Below are 17,940 nucleotides of genomic sequence, written 5' to 3' on the forward strand. Positions count from 1 at the left end.
TCTCTCAAAGACCTCCCTCACGTTGGGTTTCAAAAGAGTCGTTGCCCAATGAGTAACAGGGTGGGCCTAGAGTGGCGGCGGCGTTTGCCAATGCTCAGGCAGCGAGGGCGGAGCGCCCGGAGCGAGCCTCTGACGGCGGGCGGCGTGTGACGCAGTCGGGCCCACTGTGCGCTGCGCCCGAAGCGGCGGTAGGTATCGGCGGTGGCAGCGGCGGCGACGGTTTCGTGGCAGCCGCGCGCTGCTCGCTGAGCGGCGGGTGGTGGACGGGCCTAGGCCCTCACTCTTGACATTTCCCCTCCCCCACCGCACCACGGTAAGTCGGTAGTCGGGGCGGTGGCGGCCAGGGACCGGCAGGCTCCTCCTTTCTTCAGGGCGGGCGGTGCGCCGGGCGTCCCAGGGCCTCTCCGCGCCGAAGTCTCGCGCCCCGGCGGCACCTTCTGCCCTGAGGGAGGGGGCGGGGCCCGCAATCCTGCGGCCGGGAGGCCCGGCTCTTCCGGAACTGGAAGGGAATCGCTCTTGGTGGGGTCTGGGTCCGGGGTGTCTCCGGTCGCAGCCTACGCTGAGGGAGCGTCCATCAATCCAGGCTCATTCATTTGCCCGGCGGTGACTAGGTGGGCCGGTCCTTAGCGGGAACAGCGCTTTAACACCAGGAATATGGTCTCCCTGCACTTCCTTGACTGTTGTGTGGGATGGGCTTTATTTGCCTTGTCCTCTCCTACAGGAGACATTTGCAGCCCCAGGGTTGGGGTGGGTGGGTCGGGAGTTTGTTAGCTTTTTAAAACACCCGAGAATTAAGGTCGGTTTAGTGGAGTAAAAGATTATTTTCTGGCCTCCCACGTGTTCCATGTAAAGCTAGATGAGAAGAAAGATGGGGTTTCTGGATTACTATAATATATAGCCATAAGGATCTTAGAAATTAAGCCCATTTCCCTACTTCATATCACGTACAGGTTTTACAGATGAAGAAACCGAGGCCAGTGAAGGGACAGAATTAGCCAATTCCAGATCTGGCCCAGTCTAAAAATATGTCTACTACATCACTCTCCCTTGGTGTTCCACTTTCCATTATGAGGACTCCCTTCGGTTGTAGGGGTGAGGGACGGGGGCTGTCGGTAGTTAGAAGTAGGTACAGTCTTCAGTAGCGTTTCCGACTTAGTTACCACCAGCTCTGTTTGATTAGTGGTACCCTAAAACTAGACCATGAAAACTAAATTTAAACTTTGGTTAAAGAATGCTAGTAATGTTATGTATTGGAAAAACGAATCGGTAAAACCAGAAGTCATTGGCTAGTTTCCTGTTCCAAACCTAAAATTTTTATTTGTAGCAGCTGCAGGGGACTCAGAAGAAAGTGTCTGGTTAATGACCCACAGCAGTATTGGAGTAGAAAGCAGGAAATATAGCTGAGACTTAGAAAGGCAGACAGTCATTTTGTAGTTCTTGTATCTTGAAACTCATGGCTTCTCTCTGGTACAGAATTTAAAGTTTTGTAGTAGAAGAAGGTAAGAAAAATTAAACTCCGTTTTGGAAGAGGAAACTAACTAGAAGAAAGAAAAGAGAAGTAAGCGGTCCCTGTGACAGCCTTATAAATTCAGAAAGAAATGCTTGTGAATTGGGTGACAGATGCTATGTTTATTTGGTGGAAGAAGTCAGGATATTTAAAACACAAAACCAGAAGTTGGACAGGATGGAGGTACTGGGGAATACTTTGATAAAAGTATTTTTTGACTCTTCATTAAGATTTGATGAAATTGAATTTGTTGCTGCTTTGGTCTGTTTACATCACTCGGATCACCACTTTGCTCTTGTTTAGATGACAAAGCAAAAACTGAAAGATAGTGTGTAAGAGCAGAAGAGAACTGTAGTCTAAATACTAAAATGTGAACAAGGTATATTTTCTGTGACATTTCTCAGTTCAAGCATCACCCTATTCTAGGAAGCCTTTCCTGGCATTTTCTCCCCTGTAAGCTTCCGTAACACTTGTTTGATACTTTTATTTATAGCACAAATCATTTTGTGTTTTAGCTGTTTGTCTTTTTATTAGACTGGTAAAATATTTTTGTCTTTGTATTCAGGTTGACACATAGTAGGACCTCAGTAAGTGTGTTTGCTTGAATGAATAAATAAATACGGAGGAGTTAAACCTAAAAATAGTCTATAAAGAGGTTGGGTATTTGTGTGCTCCTGAAATGTGGGGCCCAGGTTAGAGTTCACATGGTACTTTGGTACCTGACCTTATTCACGTCCACTAGCACCTAGATAGCTAAGAGCAAGTAGAACTTTTAGGGAACCAATTTAACAGCTTAGGAAAAATAAGTTATTTTTATTGTGATATTTTTATGGTGGTAATTAACCTAGGAAGTAAGGGGTAGTAGTGCTGATGTTTAATTTCAAATAAAGAGCACATTTATAGTTATGAAATCTGTTGAAAGGTTGAAGGATTTAGAGATTTAACAATAAGTATTAGAGCCAAGTTATGTAAACATTTCTTGACAATTTGGTGCATTCTTTATGTTTGGAATTGAACCTAAATACAGTAATTCCTCATGTGGCATCGTCGATAGGTTCTTGGACCTGCAGCAAAACATTGTATAACGAAACCAGTTTTACCATAGGCGAATTGATATTAACAAGAGTTCCAATCACATCTCATCAACGTTATAATAAAATGACAATGTTGCGTGAAATGATATTATTGGAGGACTTGCTGTGTTCAACATAGTGTGTCTGTAGAACAAGGTTTCTCGGCCTCGGCGCTTAGCACTTTGGGCCGGATAATTCTTTATTATGAGGGAGCTGTCTTGTGTATTGTAGAATGTTTATTTAGCAGCATTCCTGGCCTCTGCCTATTAGATACCTGTAATACCCCCTCCCCAAGTTGTAACAATCCAGAATGTCTCCAGACATTGTCAGATGCCCCCTGGGTGGCAAACTTGCCCCTGATTGAGACCATTACTCTAGAGAAAACATTCCCAATATTTCCGTAAAATCATATCTTTATGGTGCCTGGTGTATGCTTGTAAAGTCAGCTAATAAGTTGTGTTTCGTTAAAATTGTCCTTGAAAAAACCTTAAATTGTCGAAATCTAGTGGGAAGCTGAAAAGATTAAGATTACTAGACTTCATTTTCTCTAGTTTCTCCTTTCATTTCTGTGGTAGTCCCCCATTCTCTGAGATAGGAAAAATCAAGGTCTTGTTTGAAAGGGGATAGACCACTGGGTAAATAAAACAATATCTATTTTATGACATACAGTGGTCATTTAGAAATTAACTGTAATGCTGTGTGATTCCATTATCTTTCCATTTCACTGATACACTTGATGCCACATAAATAGGCACTGATCGGAGGTTTTGTCCCATTGTACTACCACTGAGAACAAATACTAAGAATTGTTTGCCATATTGAAGAGTTTGTACTTAATTCAGTGTAATGCAGAACAATTGCAAATTTGTAGAGAAATACAAATTGTTTCTTAAAATCCAGCTAAGTCTGATACTAAGTGAGTTTAAGCTGGGCTGGTAGTAGGCTAGATTGGAAGATGTGAAACTAGTTAGGCAGACGAGTTAGAGGGAGGCATAGCAATAGTTTAGGTTAGCAGTTCTCAAAGTTTGAGGTCTCTGGACTTTGTTATGCTTTTAAAAATTATTGACTCCAAACAGCTTTTAATTATGTGGGTTGTAGCTACGGTATTTACTGTACTAGAAATTAAAACAAAATTTAAAAAGATTTATTGATTTAAAAAATAAATCTGTTAACAATATAATTTTATGAAAAAAATTACTAAAAAATTTAGTGACAAGGGTGGCATTGTCTTACAGTTTTTCAAATCTCTTTAATGTCTGGCTTAATAGAAAACTACTGGATTTGCAGATCTTCTGCATTCAGATGGCTAATATATATTTTTTTGAAGTATGTGAACAAAATCCAGCCTCATACAGATAAGTAGTTGAAAAGGGGAGGGTTTGTATGTTTTGACAGTTTGGATGACTTTAATGATGGAAGGGAGTTTTAAAATAGCTTTTTCAAATAATTGTACTATTCTTTTGACACTACACTCAAACCTTTTAAAAGGTTTGTTGCAATATGGAATCTGAAATTATATCATTCAACTTTTGTGCTCTGTTACATTGAGATTCATTTGTTCTTGGACTTTGAATGGATTTTTAATCGTGCATGATTGTATGACATACATTGGTCATTTAGAAATCATTGGTTCATTGAGTTATGCAACTCTTCCAAATGATGATAACTTTAATTGTACAGTTGATAATGTTTCCATTCATATCATCAGATAATTCTTTTTAAGAGTTGAGAAGCTGACAAGCTCATAGTGGTTTTCAAAATTCTAACTTCCACGTCAAATCTGAATAACCATGGTTTGTCATTCATTCTTTGAAATAAAAATTGTGTTCTATGAAAAATTCAGCTGGTTCAGCTCTCTAGTCAAAAATAATCACACAAGTGTTTTATCTTGAGACGATCCTTGTATTTCAATATGCACAAATGCTTCTGAGTACTTCCCATTTCATCCCAAAGAATAGTCAGAGTTATTAAAAAGATGTGTACTGAAACATTGAGAATTGGTACAATCAATTTTTTTTCTTTTTTTTTTTTACAATCAATATTTTTTAGTGCTTCATGAAGGACATTCCAGTCAAAGTGGATTTTTTTTGTACTGTAAGTGGGTGGCAGTGTAGAATTCACTGACTGTTAGTACAGTTTGCAGCCATTGTCTTGATTCATGCTCAGGTTACAGCAGTTTTATACACTATGGCTTTTTGCACCTCACTGCAGAGGTCAGCACAGTAAAATAAGGCAAATACTATCTAATACTTATTATAAAAATGGTTTGATTTCATGGACTCCTTGAAAAAGAGGTCTTGGGGAAGTCTAGAGACCTTTGGACCACACTTTGAGAACCACTAATCTAAGACAGTGATTTTTCACACTAGTTCATACAGCCCTAAGCTTCTTTGAAAGGGCTCTATTGTACCCATCCCTCTTTACTTCAGCCAGGGTAGCTTCTGCTGATGTCTATTTTATGTACTGGGTTCCATAGGTAAAAATATTTGAAAACCACTGATCAAGGAGAAAAGAATCGAGTGCTTGGTATAAAAAAAAAAAGAAAGAAAGAACCAAGTGCCTGAATTAGGACTGTGTTCAGGAAGGGAACAATTCATCCTCCATGAATATGAGTTGCAGTCACTCACTACTTCACACCTTTGTTTAGTCTTGCTTTAGTTTGCTTCTTTGACACAAAGATTACTGTTATCTGCACACCTGAGATAAGCTTCTTAAGAAATAGGCAAATGAGTTTGTAAATTAAAAAGGTGAGTAGTTGGCAATGAAGCTAGAGATGTCAGATGAGAAGAGAATAGATGATCAGAGTGACCTGAGTATGTTGTGTGTGTGTGTGGGGGTGTTTGTTTTTGTTGTTTGCAGTGGTGCTTTATGGTTGTGTTAAATGTCAGTAGATGACACTGAAGTATTGGGAAACAAATCGTGTTATGTATGGAGTTCTAGTTAGGCATTGATCAATCATGGTTTAGAGTGAGGGGAAATTATTATTACACTTTTCTAATTAAAAATATTGTAAGACAGTTGAAAAATTAAAAACCTGCTTTTGAGGAGCTCTAGTTTGAAGCAACTTTATCCTTCTAACAGACCTTTTTTGGTGTAGGCCCTATAATGTCTATTCGAATGTAGAAATTGAAGTCTAAGAGGTTGAGTGTCATGACTTAACTACAATTATACAGTAGCAAGTGACAGGTTTTTGTATTTCCTTTTTTAACTTTTTACTTTGAATGAATTTTATGTTTACAGAGAATTGCAAAGCTAAATGGCTGAGTTTTAAATACAGATTTGTCTCCAAAGTGAATGTATTTTCACTACTTCTGTTTTTAAAATGAGAGTTATGTTAAGGGGATGAAAACGAAAATGCTACTCAGCACTATAAGGAAGGGGCTGAATTAGATACTATGGATTATTTTAAATTAATTTACACCCTAGTGAGAAATGAGCAAAAAATCAAGATGCTTTTACCAGAGTGGCAAACAGCCACACTTAAGTGGCAGGTATGACAACAAATATATTGCGTAACTACAAACAGCTGGGAGTCATTAGTTTATGTAATAGGGGTGGAAAGGGGGAGGGGAAGGGGAAATGTTTCTATAAGTCTGAAGGGTCTAATTTGGGACATGTCATCTTGTGAAGCTGGTGAGGCTTGAGCAGCAATTTTTAGAAAGAAAAGGAGACATAGTTTTTAGAGGAAAAAAATGTTCTAACAGGGAAAATGGCTTGTTCTGGGGATCAGTCATAGGAAGGATACAGTATGACAATTTAGAAGATAGGGTAGTTTTGCTGGGATGTGATATTAGGTGATAAAATGATTAAGATTAAACTAGTTTCTGCCTGCAACTCTGCCCAACTCTCCCATCCTTCATTTCTCATCCAAGGCAAAAATCAACATTTTTCCATTCAATTTAACTGTGGATGATAATTCCTGCCTTTTCTAGTACTTTTTTAAAGATTAGATGAGAGAATATATGAAAAAGTATTTTATAAATTGAGAAGTATTATACTAATCCATTCATCTAACATTTATTGTTATTGTTCTTGACTGAGTTTGATACAAAGGAACTCAGTGAGGTGGAAAGGAAAAATTACAGGCATACCTCATTTTATTGCACTTGGCTTTATTTATTGCGTTTCAAAGATGTTGCATTTTTTACAAATTGAAGGCACGACTCTCCAACAGCAAAAAGATTGTGATTCACTTTATTATGGTGGTCTGGAACCGAACCTGCAGTATCTCATTTGTGGAACTCTGCTGTCAGAGAGCAGCGAGCTTGCTTAGTAATTCAGATTGCACTTAAAGTTGGTAGTTGCTTGGTTGTTACCATGTGTCTGGTTCTGTCCAGCACTTTTTCCGGAAGAAAACTAAGTTTTGTCATTGTGTGCAGAGTTCACGAAGCTCACAAAAGTTGGATGAATAAGCTAGGACATGAGTTTATTGAGCTTCAGTTGGGACAGTGGGAGAATACTGGACTACTGGTGTCTGTTATTAAGGCTACCTCTTTCTTGTAGCTGACATTCTGGGTTATTAATTTATTAGAAGATGGAGCACAGAAAGCAGAGTAAATTTAAGGGCATTGTCTCTTTCTGTAGAGCACTAATTCTTTAAAAAAATTTTTAAATTAGTTTCAGGTAGCACTAAGTCATTTTTATTTTATCGTTTCTAAATATGTCTTACACAGGGAAGGGAGGAAGGGTATAAATAAACAAATAAGTAAATAAGTAAGTCTTATACAAAAAAAATAAATGCAGTGAGTGTAAGTATGTTCATCTATAAAGAAAGTGGTTAATCTTTGTAGGAAATTCCATCTCGGCCTTGGGGATGCCGTATAAAATTGTCAGTCCATAGACACATTACCTTTCTGGTGACTGGAACACCCAGGTTTGCGGAGCAGTTCTTGTTCCCCTGGTAATGCTGGATCAGTGCTGCCAGATTTTAGATTTATAGTCTCGTCATTTATAGTGAATGCAGTAATTTCCCTTTAGTTGTCAGTATTCTTTCTGTAGCACAGCTCTAGGTTCTAGTTTGACTGGGAACCACAGCTTCTGGAATCAATATAGTACAGTCATGCATCGCTTAACAGGAATTATGGTCTGTGAAATGCATCATTCGGTGGTTTCATTGTGCTACCATCGTAGAGCACAAGATGGTATAACTACCACACACTGAGGCTGTACAGTATGAGCTTATGGAACACTGTCCTGTGTGCACTCAGCTCCTCGTTGACTGAACTGTTGTGCTGCGCATGACTCCACTGGCTTTGTGATCTGGGACAAGTTACTTCTTGTGCCTCAATTTCACCGTTTGTAAAATAGGGATAAAAATATCTCATTGGATTCATGGGAGGTTTATATGAGGATTCATAAAAATTGTTTAGAATAGTGCCTGGGACATAGTAAGAACTTAAATGTTAGTATTGTTTATCCCAGGAATGTATGATATGCCTTTAAACGCAAATGAATCTAAAAGCTCCACACATTTCAAGCTCTAGGATTACTCCTTTCTCTTTTTGAATGGATTTTCTACTTTTTTTTAATGGGAAAATAATGCAAGTATCTGTACTCTAAATCTTTTGTTGTTAATAGAGGAAATATTACAGAAAAGCTAAGTCAACAGATACCAGGAAAGTGGATCTAGTAGGGCCATGACCCAAGAGACCAGATGAGAGAGACTGCAATTAAAATGAGCTGGTCCAGACATCTAACCCCTAGCACAACTGTCAGTTCTGAATGAACTGTTGAAAAGCAGATATGTAGATGGACTCATAGAGGTTTAGACTTCTGCTAAGTACTTCCAAAAATATTTCCCCTGGAAAAGAGTCACCAGTTAATATGGTGAAGGTCCAATCTGCCACTTTGTGACACCTGATAAATTGGAAAGGCAGGAAACTTAAAGCATCTCCTTACTGAAAGAGAAATGATGATTTCAAGTCACTCTAATGCATTCCCTTGGAACTGGAACCTCTAGTTCCAAGGGAATGTATTAGAGTCACTTGAGCCTTTCAGAATACAATTGTCTACATTCCAACTCTGGATATTTTGGTTCAGTATTTCTAGAATGGCACCTGGGGGGTTTGTATTTTGTAAAGCTTGCCAGCTAATTCTGATGTGGCTCTCTTGAACCACTGGTTTCAGTGAGCTTTGTTTAATCAAAAGAGTTATTAAATTCCTAGATGTTGGAATAAAGAACTAAATGTTGGAATTTTTTTTCTAGGAAAGTTTTGGGGAAAGAATGTTAGTTTCTATAAACACGTTAGGTATTTAGGGACAGCTTCATCTTTTCCAGTATTGTACCAAATGTTTCAGGTGTTAGTATACCTGGAAGTGCTAATAGGACCCTGGAACATTGTGGGGAGTACTTCAAAATGCTATATTTAATTCTATTATATGAACGAGACATATTTCACTAGGAAAAAACTGCTCCATTATGTGTATGTAATAGAAAAATCGTAGTACCTGTCACAAAATCCAAGTAAGCATGATTGGCTGTTTTCTGAGTTCTTATATTAAAAGTAGTTTACTCATTATTTTCTTGTCTGCTGGCAGGTAAGTGGTAGCAGATCTTAGGTTTAAGGAAAATTTATGGAAGGGGATAGCTTTAACTGTTGAGTAGACTACCTTTAACTTGTTTTTATCCAAATCAAGCGGGGGAAAAACCAAACTTCCCTTTTGTTCTTGGAACACTTTTAATACAATTCGTTAAGTGACTTGGGTACATAGTTTGGGTTCATATGAGGTTGGGGACTTTTCACCAGAGGTATTCTATGATGTTTCCAGAAGTAGTAGGAGATAGATAAGTAGGAAACCATAGAGCATAGTCTTAAGAAGTAATCTCAAAGAGAATGTCTGTGATTTGGAGATGGGAGGAGGGGCATGCATAGTTTGAAAACATTTACTACTACAACACTTTATATAGGGGGGGAGGGGAACACACCTTTTTACAATGCAAAACTATGGAAAATAAACCCTGACGAAGAAACATCATTGTAATTTTTGATGGGTGTCGTACATAACCTCCTAGGTAAGCCATGTCAAAATCTGGCATAGTGTACCTGAAATCTTTATTTAAAAAGGACTGAGTTTTTTTTAAAAAGAAAAAAGGTTGGAAAACATTGTTTTAAAGGGATGGTTGTTGGGATCTGAAGTTAACCTCACATTATGGTGCTCATTGAGTTCAATTTTACAAGGGCTATTTTATCATACAGAGTTTTAGGATATTGAGTGAGTGAACATTATGCTATAGTTGGAACAGGCCTAACAAAGTTTGTAGACTGGTACATTTTCTGAAACAATTACATTGTATTCTGTGGTCTTTAAAAAGTGACCTTTTTTTTCTTTTCAGCTCTCTGAAGCACAGACTCATTTCAAAGATGTTTAATAAGTCATTTGGAACACCCTTTGGGGGTGGCACTGGTGGCTTTGGCACAACTTCAACATTTGGGCAGAGTAAGTTTTAAAAAATCCAAAGGGGGGATCTTAAGCTATTCTTATAAAGAACATATCCACTCTGATGGCCTTAGATAGGAATTTTATTCATACTTTGGTCTTTTATAACTTTTTGAAAAATAACCAGGATAAGATCTTGTGAAAATTTTCTAAGAAAATAGAAATTATTTCTGAGTTTTTGTGGCTTTCTGATCATCAGTACAAGATACTTAACATATTTTTATTAATTGGTTCTTTTTAGCAGAAAGGTATAATTTGTTACTAATTTTCAGACCAGGAAATAACTTTTTAAATATTGAAGTCTAATGCAATTATTAACTGTTCTGAGATTGTTAAAATGTCAGTCGTTGATCCCCACCAGCCTTCCTGAGATCCACTTCCCCTTCCACCAGTATTGTACATGGCACTAGTCATGTATAACAACCTCTATTCTCTCATTTTTAAACTTTTTGTTAAAAATTTTCGTGTGTGGGGGGTTTTTTGTTTGTTTTGTTTTTTGAGGTAACATTGATTAATGACATTAATTTCAGGTGGACAGCATAATTTGATATCTATACACTATAGCATGGTCACCACCAAAAGTCTAGTTTCTGTCACCGTACGTTTGATTCCCTTTACCCATTTGAACCCCCTCCACTCACATCCCTTACCCCTTTGGTAACCGCCAATCTGTTGTCTGTTTATGAGTGTTTTTATTTAATTTGTTTATTTTTTCTTTTTTGTTTTATGTTCCACATATGAGTGAAACCGTATGGTTTTTGTCCTTTTTTTGTCTGACTTATTTCGCTTAGTGTAGTAACCCTCAAGCTCCATCCATGTTGTTGCAAATGGCAATATTTCATTTTTTTGATGACTAAATAGTATCCCATTGTGTGTGTGTATACCACATCTTTATTAATGGACGCTCAGGTTGTTTCCATATTTTAATTTTTGTAAATAATGAGTCAGTCAATGAACATAGGGGTGCATATATCTTTTCAAATTAGCATTTTCATGTTCTTTAGATAAATACCCAGAAGAATAATTGCTGGATCATATGGTAGTTCTAGTCTTAACTTTTTGAGGACCCTCCGTATTGTTTTCCACAGTGGTTGTACCAATCTACAGTCCTACCAACAGTGTATCAGTTGCTCCACATCCTCACCATCCTGCGCTGAGATTGGCTCTGTGAATACGATAGGACATTCAGAAAGAGAACTGTTAAAATGTCAAAGTCCTTAATCCCCACCAGCCTTCCTGAGATCCACTTCCCCTCCCACCCAGTCTTGTACATGACACTTGTTTCTTGTCTTTTTGATAATAGCCATTCTAACAGGGATGAGGTGATTATTCTTACACAAAAGTAGAAAGAATGGTATAATGAACTGTCATATGTTTATCTCCCAGCTTCAGCAATCAGCATTTTTCCAGTCTTGTTTTTATCCCTTTCTTTTTAGGGGGAGAGGAGAATTCTGAACAGAATATTTTAATGCAAATCCCAGAAACTTCCTTTAACAGATGAGGATTTTTAAAAAGCATAACTACCAAACCTCAATCATACCTAATAAAAATAACAATAGAGAAAATTTTTCCGGTGTCTCCTCACCTCTTATTAAAATGCTTTACATCTAGGTCCTTGGTTTTTAAATCAAGAATGTCCAGAAGAGTCACCTTTGGAGCTTCCCCCCACCCCCACAGTACATATTTATCATCATAGAACTATGGAATTAGGGTCTCTGGGGTTGAAACCTGAACATGCATATTTTGAAAAAGCTTCCCAGGTCATTCTGATGTGCTCCCCAAATTAAGGACCATTCATCCCAGTAACTATGGAGTATACGGTGTGTGGAGAGAATTTTAACCCTTTAATTTTGATGATTTTACTTTTGTATGTAACTCCGTCACTAGTTATGTTGACACTTTGGTTTTTTTCCAACCTATCAACATCTATAACTTTTATTGAAAAGTCATGCCTTTTTACTTTAAGTTTCCTTCAGCTGGGAACAATGAATAAAATGTCTGTGGCTTAATTTTAATTCTAATTAGTAGTCTGATGGAATTTTGAAAAAATAGTTTTCGGATTAGACCAATACCCCTATCCAAATGCAGAATGTGAGGAAGTATTAAACTCTTTTTCATTGTGTCAGCTTTAAATCTTATTCTGACCGTGGCTTTTGCTTTTTCAGATACTGGCTTTGGCACTACTAGTGGAGGGGCATTTGGAACATCTGCATTTGGTTCTAGCAACAATACTGGAGGTCTGTTTGGAAATTCACAGACCAAACCAGGTAGAGGCTTTTTTTGGAATAGAGTTGGTTTATTTGTAGCTGGTGTAGGATTTCACATAGATAGTGGCTCTAGTCTATCAATTTAACTGTTTTTAACTCCTTTCCATCTCCCAGGAGGATTATTTGGTACCAATTCATTTAGCCAGCCAGCTACCTCCACAAGCACTGGCTTTGGGTTTGGCACATCAACAGGAACATCAAATAGCTTGTTTGGAACTGCAAGCACAGGGACCAGTCTCTTCTCATCCCAAAACAATGCCTTTGCACAAAATAAACCAACTGGCTTTGGGAGTAAGTAGGACATTATTGACACTTCTGCATGTAACAATTTGATTTGTTTATTGAATGTGTTCTTTCTTCTCCTTTTCCCTGTGTTCAGTACCTCCTTTCCTTTCAAATGGTAAAAACATGGGGAGAAGAAAACTTTAAAATGTGTTGAAAGTTTAATAGGCTGGAAAGGAGGGGGATGTATACATCTCTTCAAGAATGGAAATCAGAGAAGCACTAGTACTTAAGGGCTATGCAGAGGTAGGGGCACCTGATGTAGAATGACCAGATATGATAGGATAAAAAGCCAGGTCAGAGTAGTGTCATAGGTGTTAAGACAGGAGAATTTCAAGGAGGAATGTGTGTGGTCTACAGTATTGTATTGCAGGGATACCTTCTTCTTGTCTTAGTTTCACACTCGGTAGGAAGAGATTAAAGCAGGAATGACAGATGTTGGCCATGACATGGTTACTCCTTCGTTTCTTGTACATGGGAGATGTTTTCAATTGATGGCTTTTTTCTCTGTAAGTCTAAGTGTGGCCTAGGGATACTTCTCCACACAGTACTTAAGTTGGACAGGTGTGCCCTGTGAGTTGATGCCATTCCCAGTATAAGTGAATGGCAGAATGAATAAGTTAGCCAGCTATCAGTATTTTACAAAGGGAAAGTTGTTTGTGGGGATGTTAAATATTTAACAGTGACAACATAAAATGCAATCTAAAGTGTTAATTCAAAAGAGATGTGCCTATTTAAACAATATATTAGGACGTGTTTTTAGAAAAGAAATAGTAGTTGCAAGTGTGAAATCATATTCCTCTTGGTAATTAGGATGTCACTTGATATTAAATATTGGAGATTACTTTTTATTGCTACTGACATTTCTAGCACCATATGTATAATTCTGTAGAAGTAGTAGCTCTCATTTTGAAAAATATATCCTTAGATAACAGTTAAATTCACTTTTGTGTACGTTTAAAAAAAATCAGCTTTTTGAAAAAAGTAATCAGGATCTCTCTCTCTCTCTCTCTCTGTCTCTCTCTCTCTCTCTCAAATAAAATGATCAACATGCCTACTGATTTTTCTAAATTATTTTTCTGGGTGTGAAATTTTACATTAACTTGTATTTGTTCACCATAATAGGACAATCTGTATGTTTTAAACTTTTTAGTTATGTGTGGAAGTTTGTAATAATATACGTAAATAAAATATACTATGTCCCCTATTTAAGCCTGTTGTGATAAGGTGTTTTCAGAAATATAAGCTCATTCGGCATCTATTCTTGCCAAGAAAGGAGAAATGAGGTGAAATTTATGACAAAACAAAATATTGTCTCTCAAGTATGCTCAAGAAGGGCTGCATGACATTTAGCTGACTAAGGGTTTCAGATTTGGTTTCACTTCAAAGTTGTGAGTCTAGAATTAGGTATGTTTCTGTATGAAATATCTTTTTGAAGTTACTTGCTAGGGAGATTTGAAAGAAAATTTGAAGATGTGAAAGTACTGCTGCTCTAGTACTACAGCTGAACTCCAAGTTACCTTACAGATTCTTGCATTCTTTACTGTTACCATCTAATTTTTCTTTCTAACTTACAGATTTTGGAACAAGTACTAGCAGTGGGGGACTTTTTGGAAACACAAATACCACCTCTAATCCTTTTGGTAGCACATCTGGCTCTCTCTTTGGGCCAAGTAGTTTTACAGCTACTCCTACTGGGACTACTATTAAATTTAATGTAAGTATTTTGTTCCAGTCTTTGTGGAATTTTTCTCCCATTTACATATTTATTTGCAGGATGAATAAAAAAATTGTTCTTCTTTCCAGTTATGCACAGCTTTGTCTCACTTTTCCTGAAAGATGTGTTTTTAAGAACAAAATCTGTAAATAGTTATGTAGTAGACAGGAAAAGTCTTGAAACATAAATCTAGATTATAGTGCATATTTGATTTATGCTCAGCCCAGTCAAGTTTGTTGATTATAATAGCTAGTATATGGTTGAACTTGTGTTTATTGTGTTCATAATTTGGTCTCTGAATCGTCAACCATTCTTTATAGAAATAAGAAACGTGGGCACAAACTATAGAAAAATACTTGAAAATAAGGCTTGTTTAAGGAGATACATGGAATAGCTCATCAATATTCTGTATGCTAGTTAAAAATAAAAGTTTCGTTTATGAAATAGCAAAATGAGGCATTAGAGTTTTGTGTTTGATTTTTTTTGAGAGGAGTTGGGTAGAGTTAGAATGGAAGATTTTGTTTACAAAAATATGTGGAATACCACTTCATTTAAGATACTACTTGATGTGATTGGTTGGCAGATACTTCGGATAGGTTAGAGGTACTGTTAGACTAATGGAAATCTCTGGCAAAAATAGGGCTTGGCAAAACTTAAAACTTACTCCAGGAAGTAAAGACTTTCTCAGGCAACATGGTATTTATAATACTGAATTCAAATACTGAATTTAGAATCCTGAATTTAAAACAAAGTTAAATATAAATGATAGTGAAAAATATTATGTGTTGTCTTTTAGAAAGTACAATAATTGAAAAAGCTGATAATGTAAGTAGGAATCTTTAGTTTCTTATCGTGCCTATTTCCTCATATGGTTATAGGGAAAAAAACAGACTTCCGTATTTTTTAAATGCAACAACAGTTGTAAAGCAGACACTTAAGAGCAGAAAAGGAGGTACAACTCAGAAATATATGTTTAACTGTTATGTTAAATAAATTGGATAAAGCTTTTCTTATATATAATATTAAGTATATTTTAGTAGATAATTGTATGGCTTGGTTATGAGATTAATCTCTAGGTTTGTGATAACTGTTGCTATTACTATTGTGATAACTATTAATAGATAACCTTGATGTAGGAAGATATCAGGAATGCAGTGTATTTAATCAAGTACCCTTGAAACCATCTCGTTAGTAAAAGACCTAGGGGACTAGTTATGGAGTTCAGTGGTTGAAGAATTGTGTCTGTGAGAGTAGGGATATAAAGTTTGGACTTGCCCATCTGTTTCAGATTTTCAAATTTGCCTTTATTTTCCTTTGCAGCCTCCAACTGGTACAGATACTATGGTTAAAGCTGGAGTTAGTACTAACATCAGTACTAAGCACCAATGTATTACTGCTATGAAAGAATATGAAAGCAAGTCACTAGAGGTCAGTAAAATGCAACACAGAAAAACCAGCCTGACCTTTTGATTCTATTGGAAAGCAGCTTCTGAAAATGATTTAGATAATTTTTAGGATCAAGTGGTTTATACTGGGTTTATGTAAAAAACTAACAATCAAATTATTTTTTAATTAATGCATTATTTATAGATATGTATTGTTTTTGGCAATGATAATACTGAGCTTATATGTGCTGCTAGTTCTAATAGTCTATTCTGATTGAATGTTGCCCACACTGGACAATGTGTGCATACGTGCGCATGCATGTGTTTTTGGTAAATTTATGCAAAGTCATAAATATACAACGTAGTAGTAAGTTTTCGCTAAGTGAACACACCCATATAACCAGAATCTAAATAAAGACACAGCATTACCAGCATCCCTAATGTCCCCCTATGTCTTGTCCCCCAGTCACAGTCCTCCCCTTTCAAAGGTAAGCACTATCACTATCCTGACTGCCCATGTTTTACCCATTTTTGTATATAAATGGAATCTTACATTACATACTTTTAAGTCTTTCAAAATTGAGATAATCCATGTTGTTGCATGAAATTAGTTTATTTTTATTGCTGTTTAATAGTTTTGGGTACATTTTGATTGTCATCCCTGATTGTAGCTGTTGCTTCTTCCTGCATCCCAACTGTGTTTGCTTTATTGGAAAGTGCAGAAACACCCTAACTTTGGAGATAAAATTGTTAAATTTTATCCCTTCTTTCCCTAAATTTTCTGAACTCTCCAGAATCCTCTGTCTTTTAATCAGCTAACTTTTATATTTGGAGTGAGAGTAGACAAGATTGTTATATAGCATTATACTAAAAGTATTATTATTTATAAATGAAAATTAAGATGTGGTTGGTTGATCCTTTGGCCTGTAGTTTTAATGGTAATTATGGTATGGATGTAAAGTCCACTATACACTATTGAAAATGTTTTTTTGTAATATTAAGTTCATGTCATTCATAGTTTTCTGTTTTTTGGTCATCGTTCCTATGTGAACATAGAACTTGAATACTAAATTCAAGTATTTAGTCTCTTAAATAATTTTTTTGGCTGCATATTAAGATTGGAAATATGTTTTCCCTCCCTCTAGGAACTTCGTTTAGAGGATTATCAGGCAAACCGGAAAGGCCCGCAGAACCAGGTGGGAGCAGGTACCACGAGTAGCTTGTTTGGGTCTTCTCCGGCCACTTCCAGTGCGACAGGACTCTTCAGCTCCTCCACCACTAATTCAGGCTTTGCATATGGTCAGAACAAAACAGGCTTTGGAACTAGTAAGCACTTGACATCATATTGGGTCGTATTGAGGAGGGACAGACAACTAAAAGTAAACCATTTTGTCATAAGAGCTATAGAGAAAAATAATGCAGGAATGCTGGAGGAATAGGGAGTGCCTGATATGTATGTGGGGGTGGGGAGACATGCTATAGTGTGATCAAAAAATACAGTGAATGTTTAAATTACCCAAAAAATTTATTACAGTAAAAGACGCATTGCCATTAATTCCCCTCAAAATACTCCCCCTCAGTTCGAATATACTTATCCCATCATTCTTATCACTTTCTAAAGCAGTTCTGGAAGTCCTCTTTCGTGAGTGTCTTTACTTGTGCTGTTGTGGCTGCCTCGATGTCCTGAATCATTTTGACTTTGGGGAAGAGCCAGAAGTCGCATGGTGCCAGATCCGGTGAATAAGATGGATGAGAACACACCGTAATGTATTTATTTGACAGAAATTGCTGTACCAGAAGCGATGTGTGACACAGAGCGTTGTCATGATGGAGAATGAAGTAAAGACACTCACGAAAGAGGACTTCCGGAACCGCTTCAGAAAGTGGCAAGAATGATGGGATAAGTGTTTTCAAAGTGAGGGGGAGTATTTTGAGGGGGATTAATGGCAATGTGTCTTTTACTGTAATAAATTTTTTAAAATTTAAACATTCTCCTTATTGTTTGATCACACCTTGTACATTTCTAAATGAAGATGGTTAAGGGCTTTATTGATGAGATAACATTTGAGCAGTGACGTGTCTGAAGAAGGTGAAGAAGGATAAAGCTGTACAGATTTCTGGGAGAAGAACATGCCACCTAGAGAAAACTATAAATCTTAAAATCTTGAGTTTTGCCCAAGAGGAGAGCGCAAGGGGAAGTACTGGGGGATATAGGGGCAATATTTTATAGGACTTTGTGTGCTCAAGATTTGAATTGTTGTTTGAATTGGGA

The 17,940-nt window shown here is 37.1% G+C and overlaps 1 protein-coding gene across 7 annotated transcripts in view; it reads left to right on the top strand.

Annotated features, from left to right (window-relative positions):
- Nucleotides 1-57: 57 nt before the first annotated feature.
- Nucleotides 58-17,940, top strand: part of NUP98 (nucleoporin 98 and 96 precursor) — a 93,238-nt gene continuing 75,355 nt past the window's right edge. For 6 of the 7 annotated variants that reach the window (XM_033119747.1, XM_033119751.1, XM_033119749.1 and 3 more), the window contains exons 1-7: nt 141-313; nt 9,914-10,017; nt 12,183-12,284; nt 12,399-12,575; nt 14,144-14,283; nt 15,604-15,711; nt 16,814-16,994. In XM_033119747.1, the coding sequence (XP_032975638.1) occupies nt 9,942-10,017; nt 12,183-12,284; nt 12,399-12,575; nt 14,144-14,283; nt 15,604-15,711; nt 16,814-16,994 (784 nt within the window). In that variant the 5' untranslated portion in view covers nt 141-313; nt 9,914-9,941. Of the gene's footprint in view, nt 314-9,913; nt 10,018-12,182; nt 12,285-12,398; nt 12,576-14,143; nt 14,284-15,603; nt 15,712-16,813; nt 16,995-17,940 lie in introns of all 7 variants that reach the window. The other variant, XM_033119748.1, reaches the window with a different exon arrangement.

The sequence above is a fragment of the Rhinolophus ferrumequinum genome, chromosome 11 (assembly GCF_004115265.2).
Source record: "Rhinolophus ferrumequinum isolate MPI-CBG mRhiFer1 chromosome 11, mRhiFer1_v1.p, whole genome shotgun sequence".
Taxonomy (NCBI): Eukaryota; Metazoa; Chordata; class Mammalia; order Chiroptera; family Rhinolophidae; genus Rhinolophus; species Rhinolophus ferrumequinum.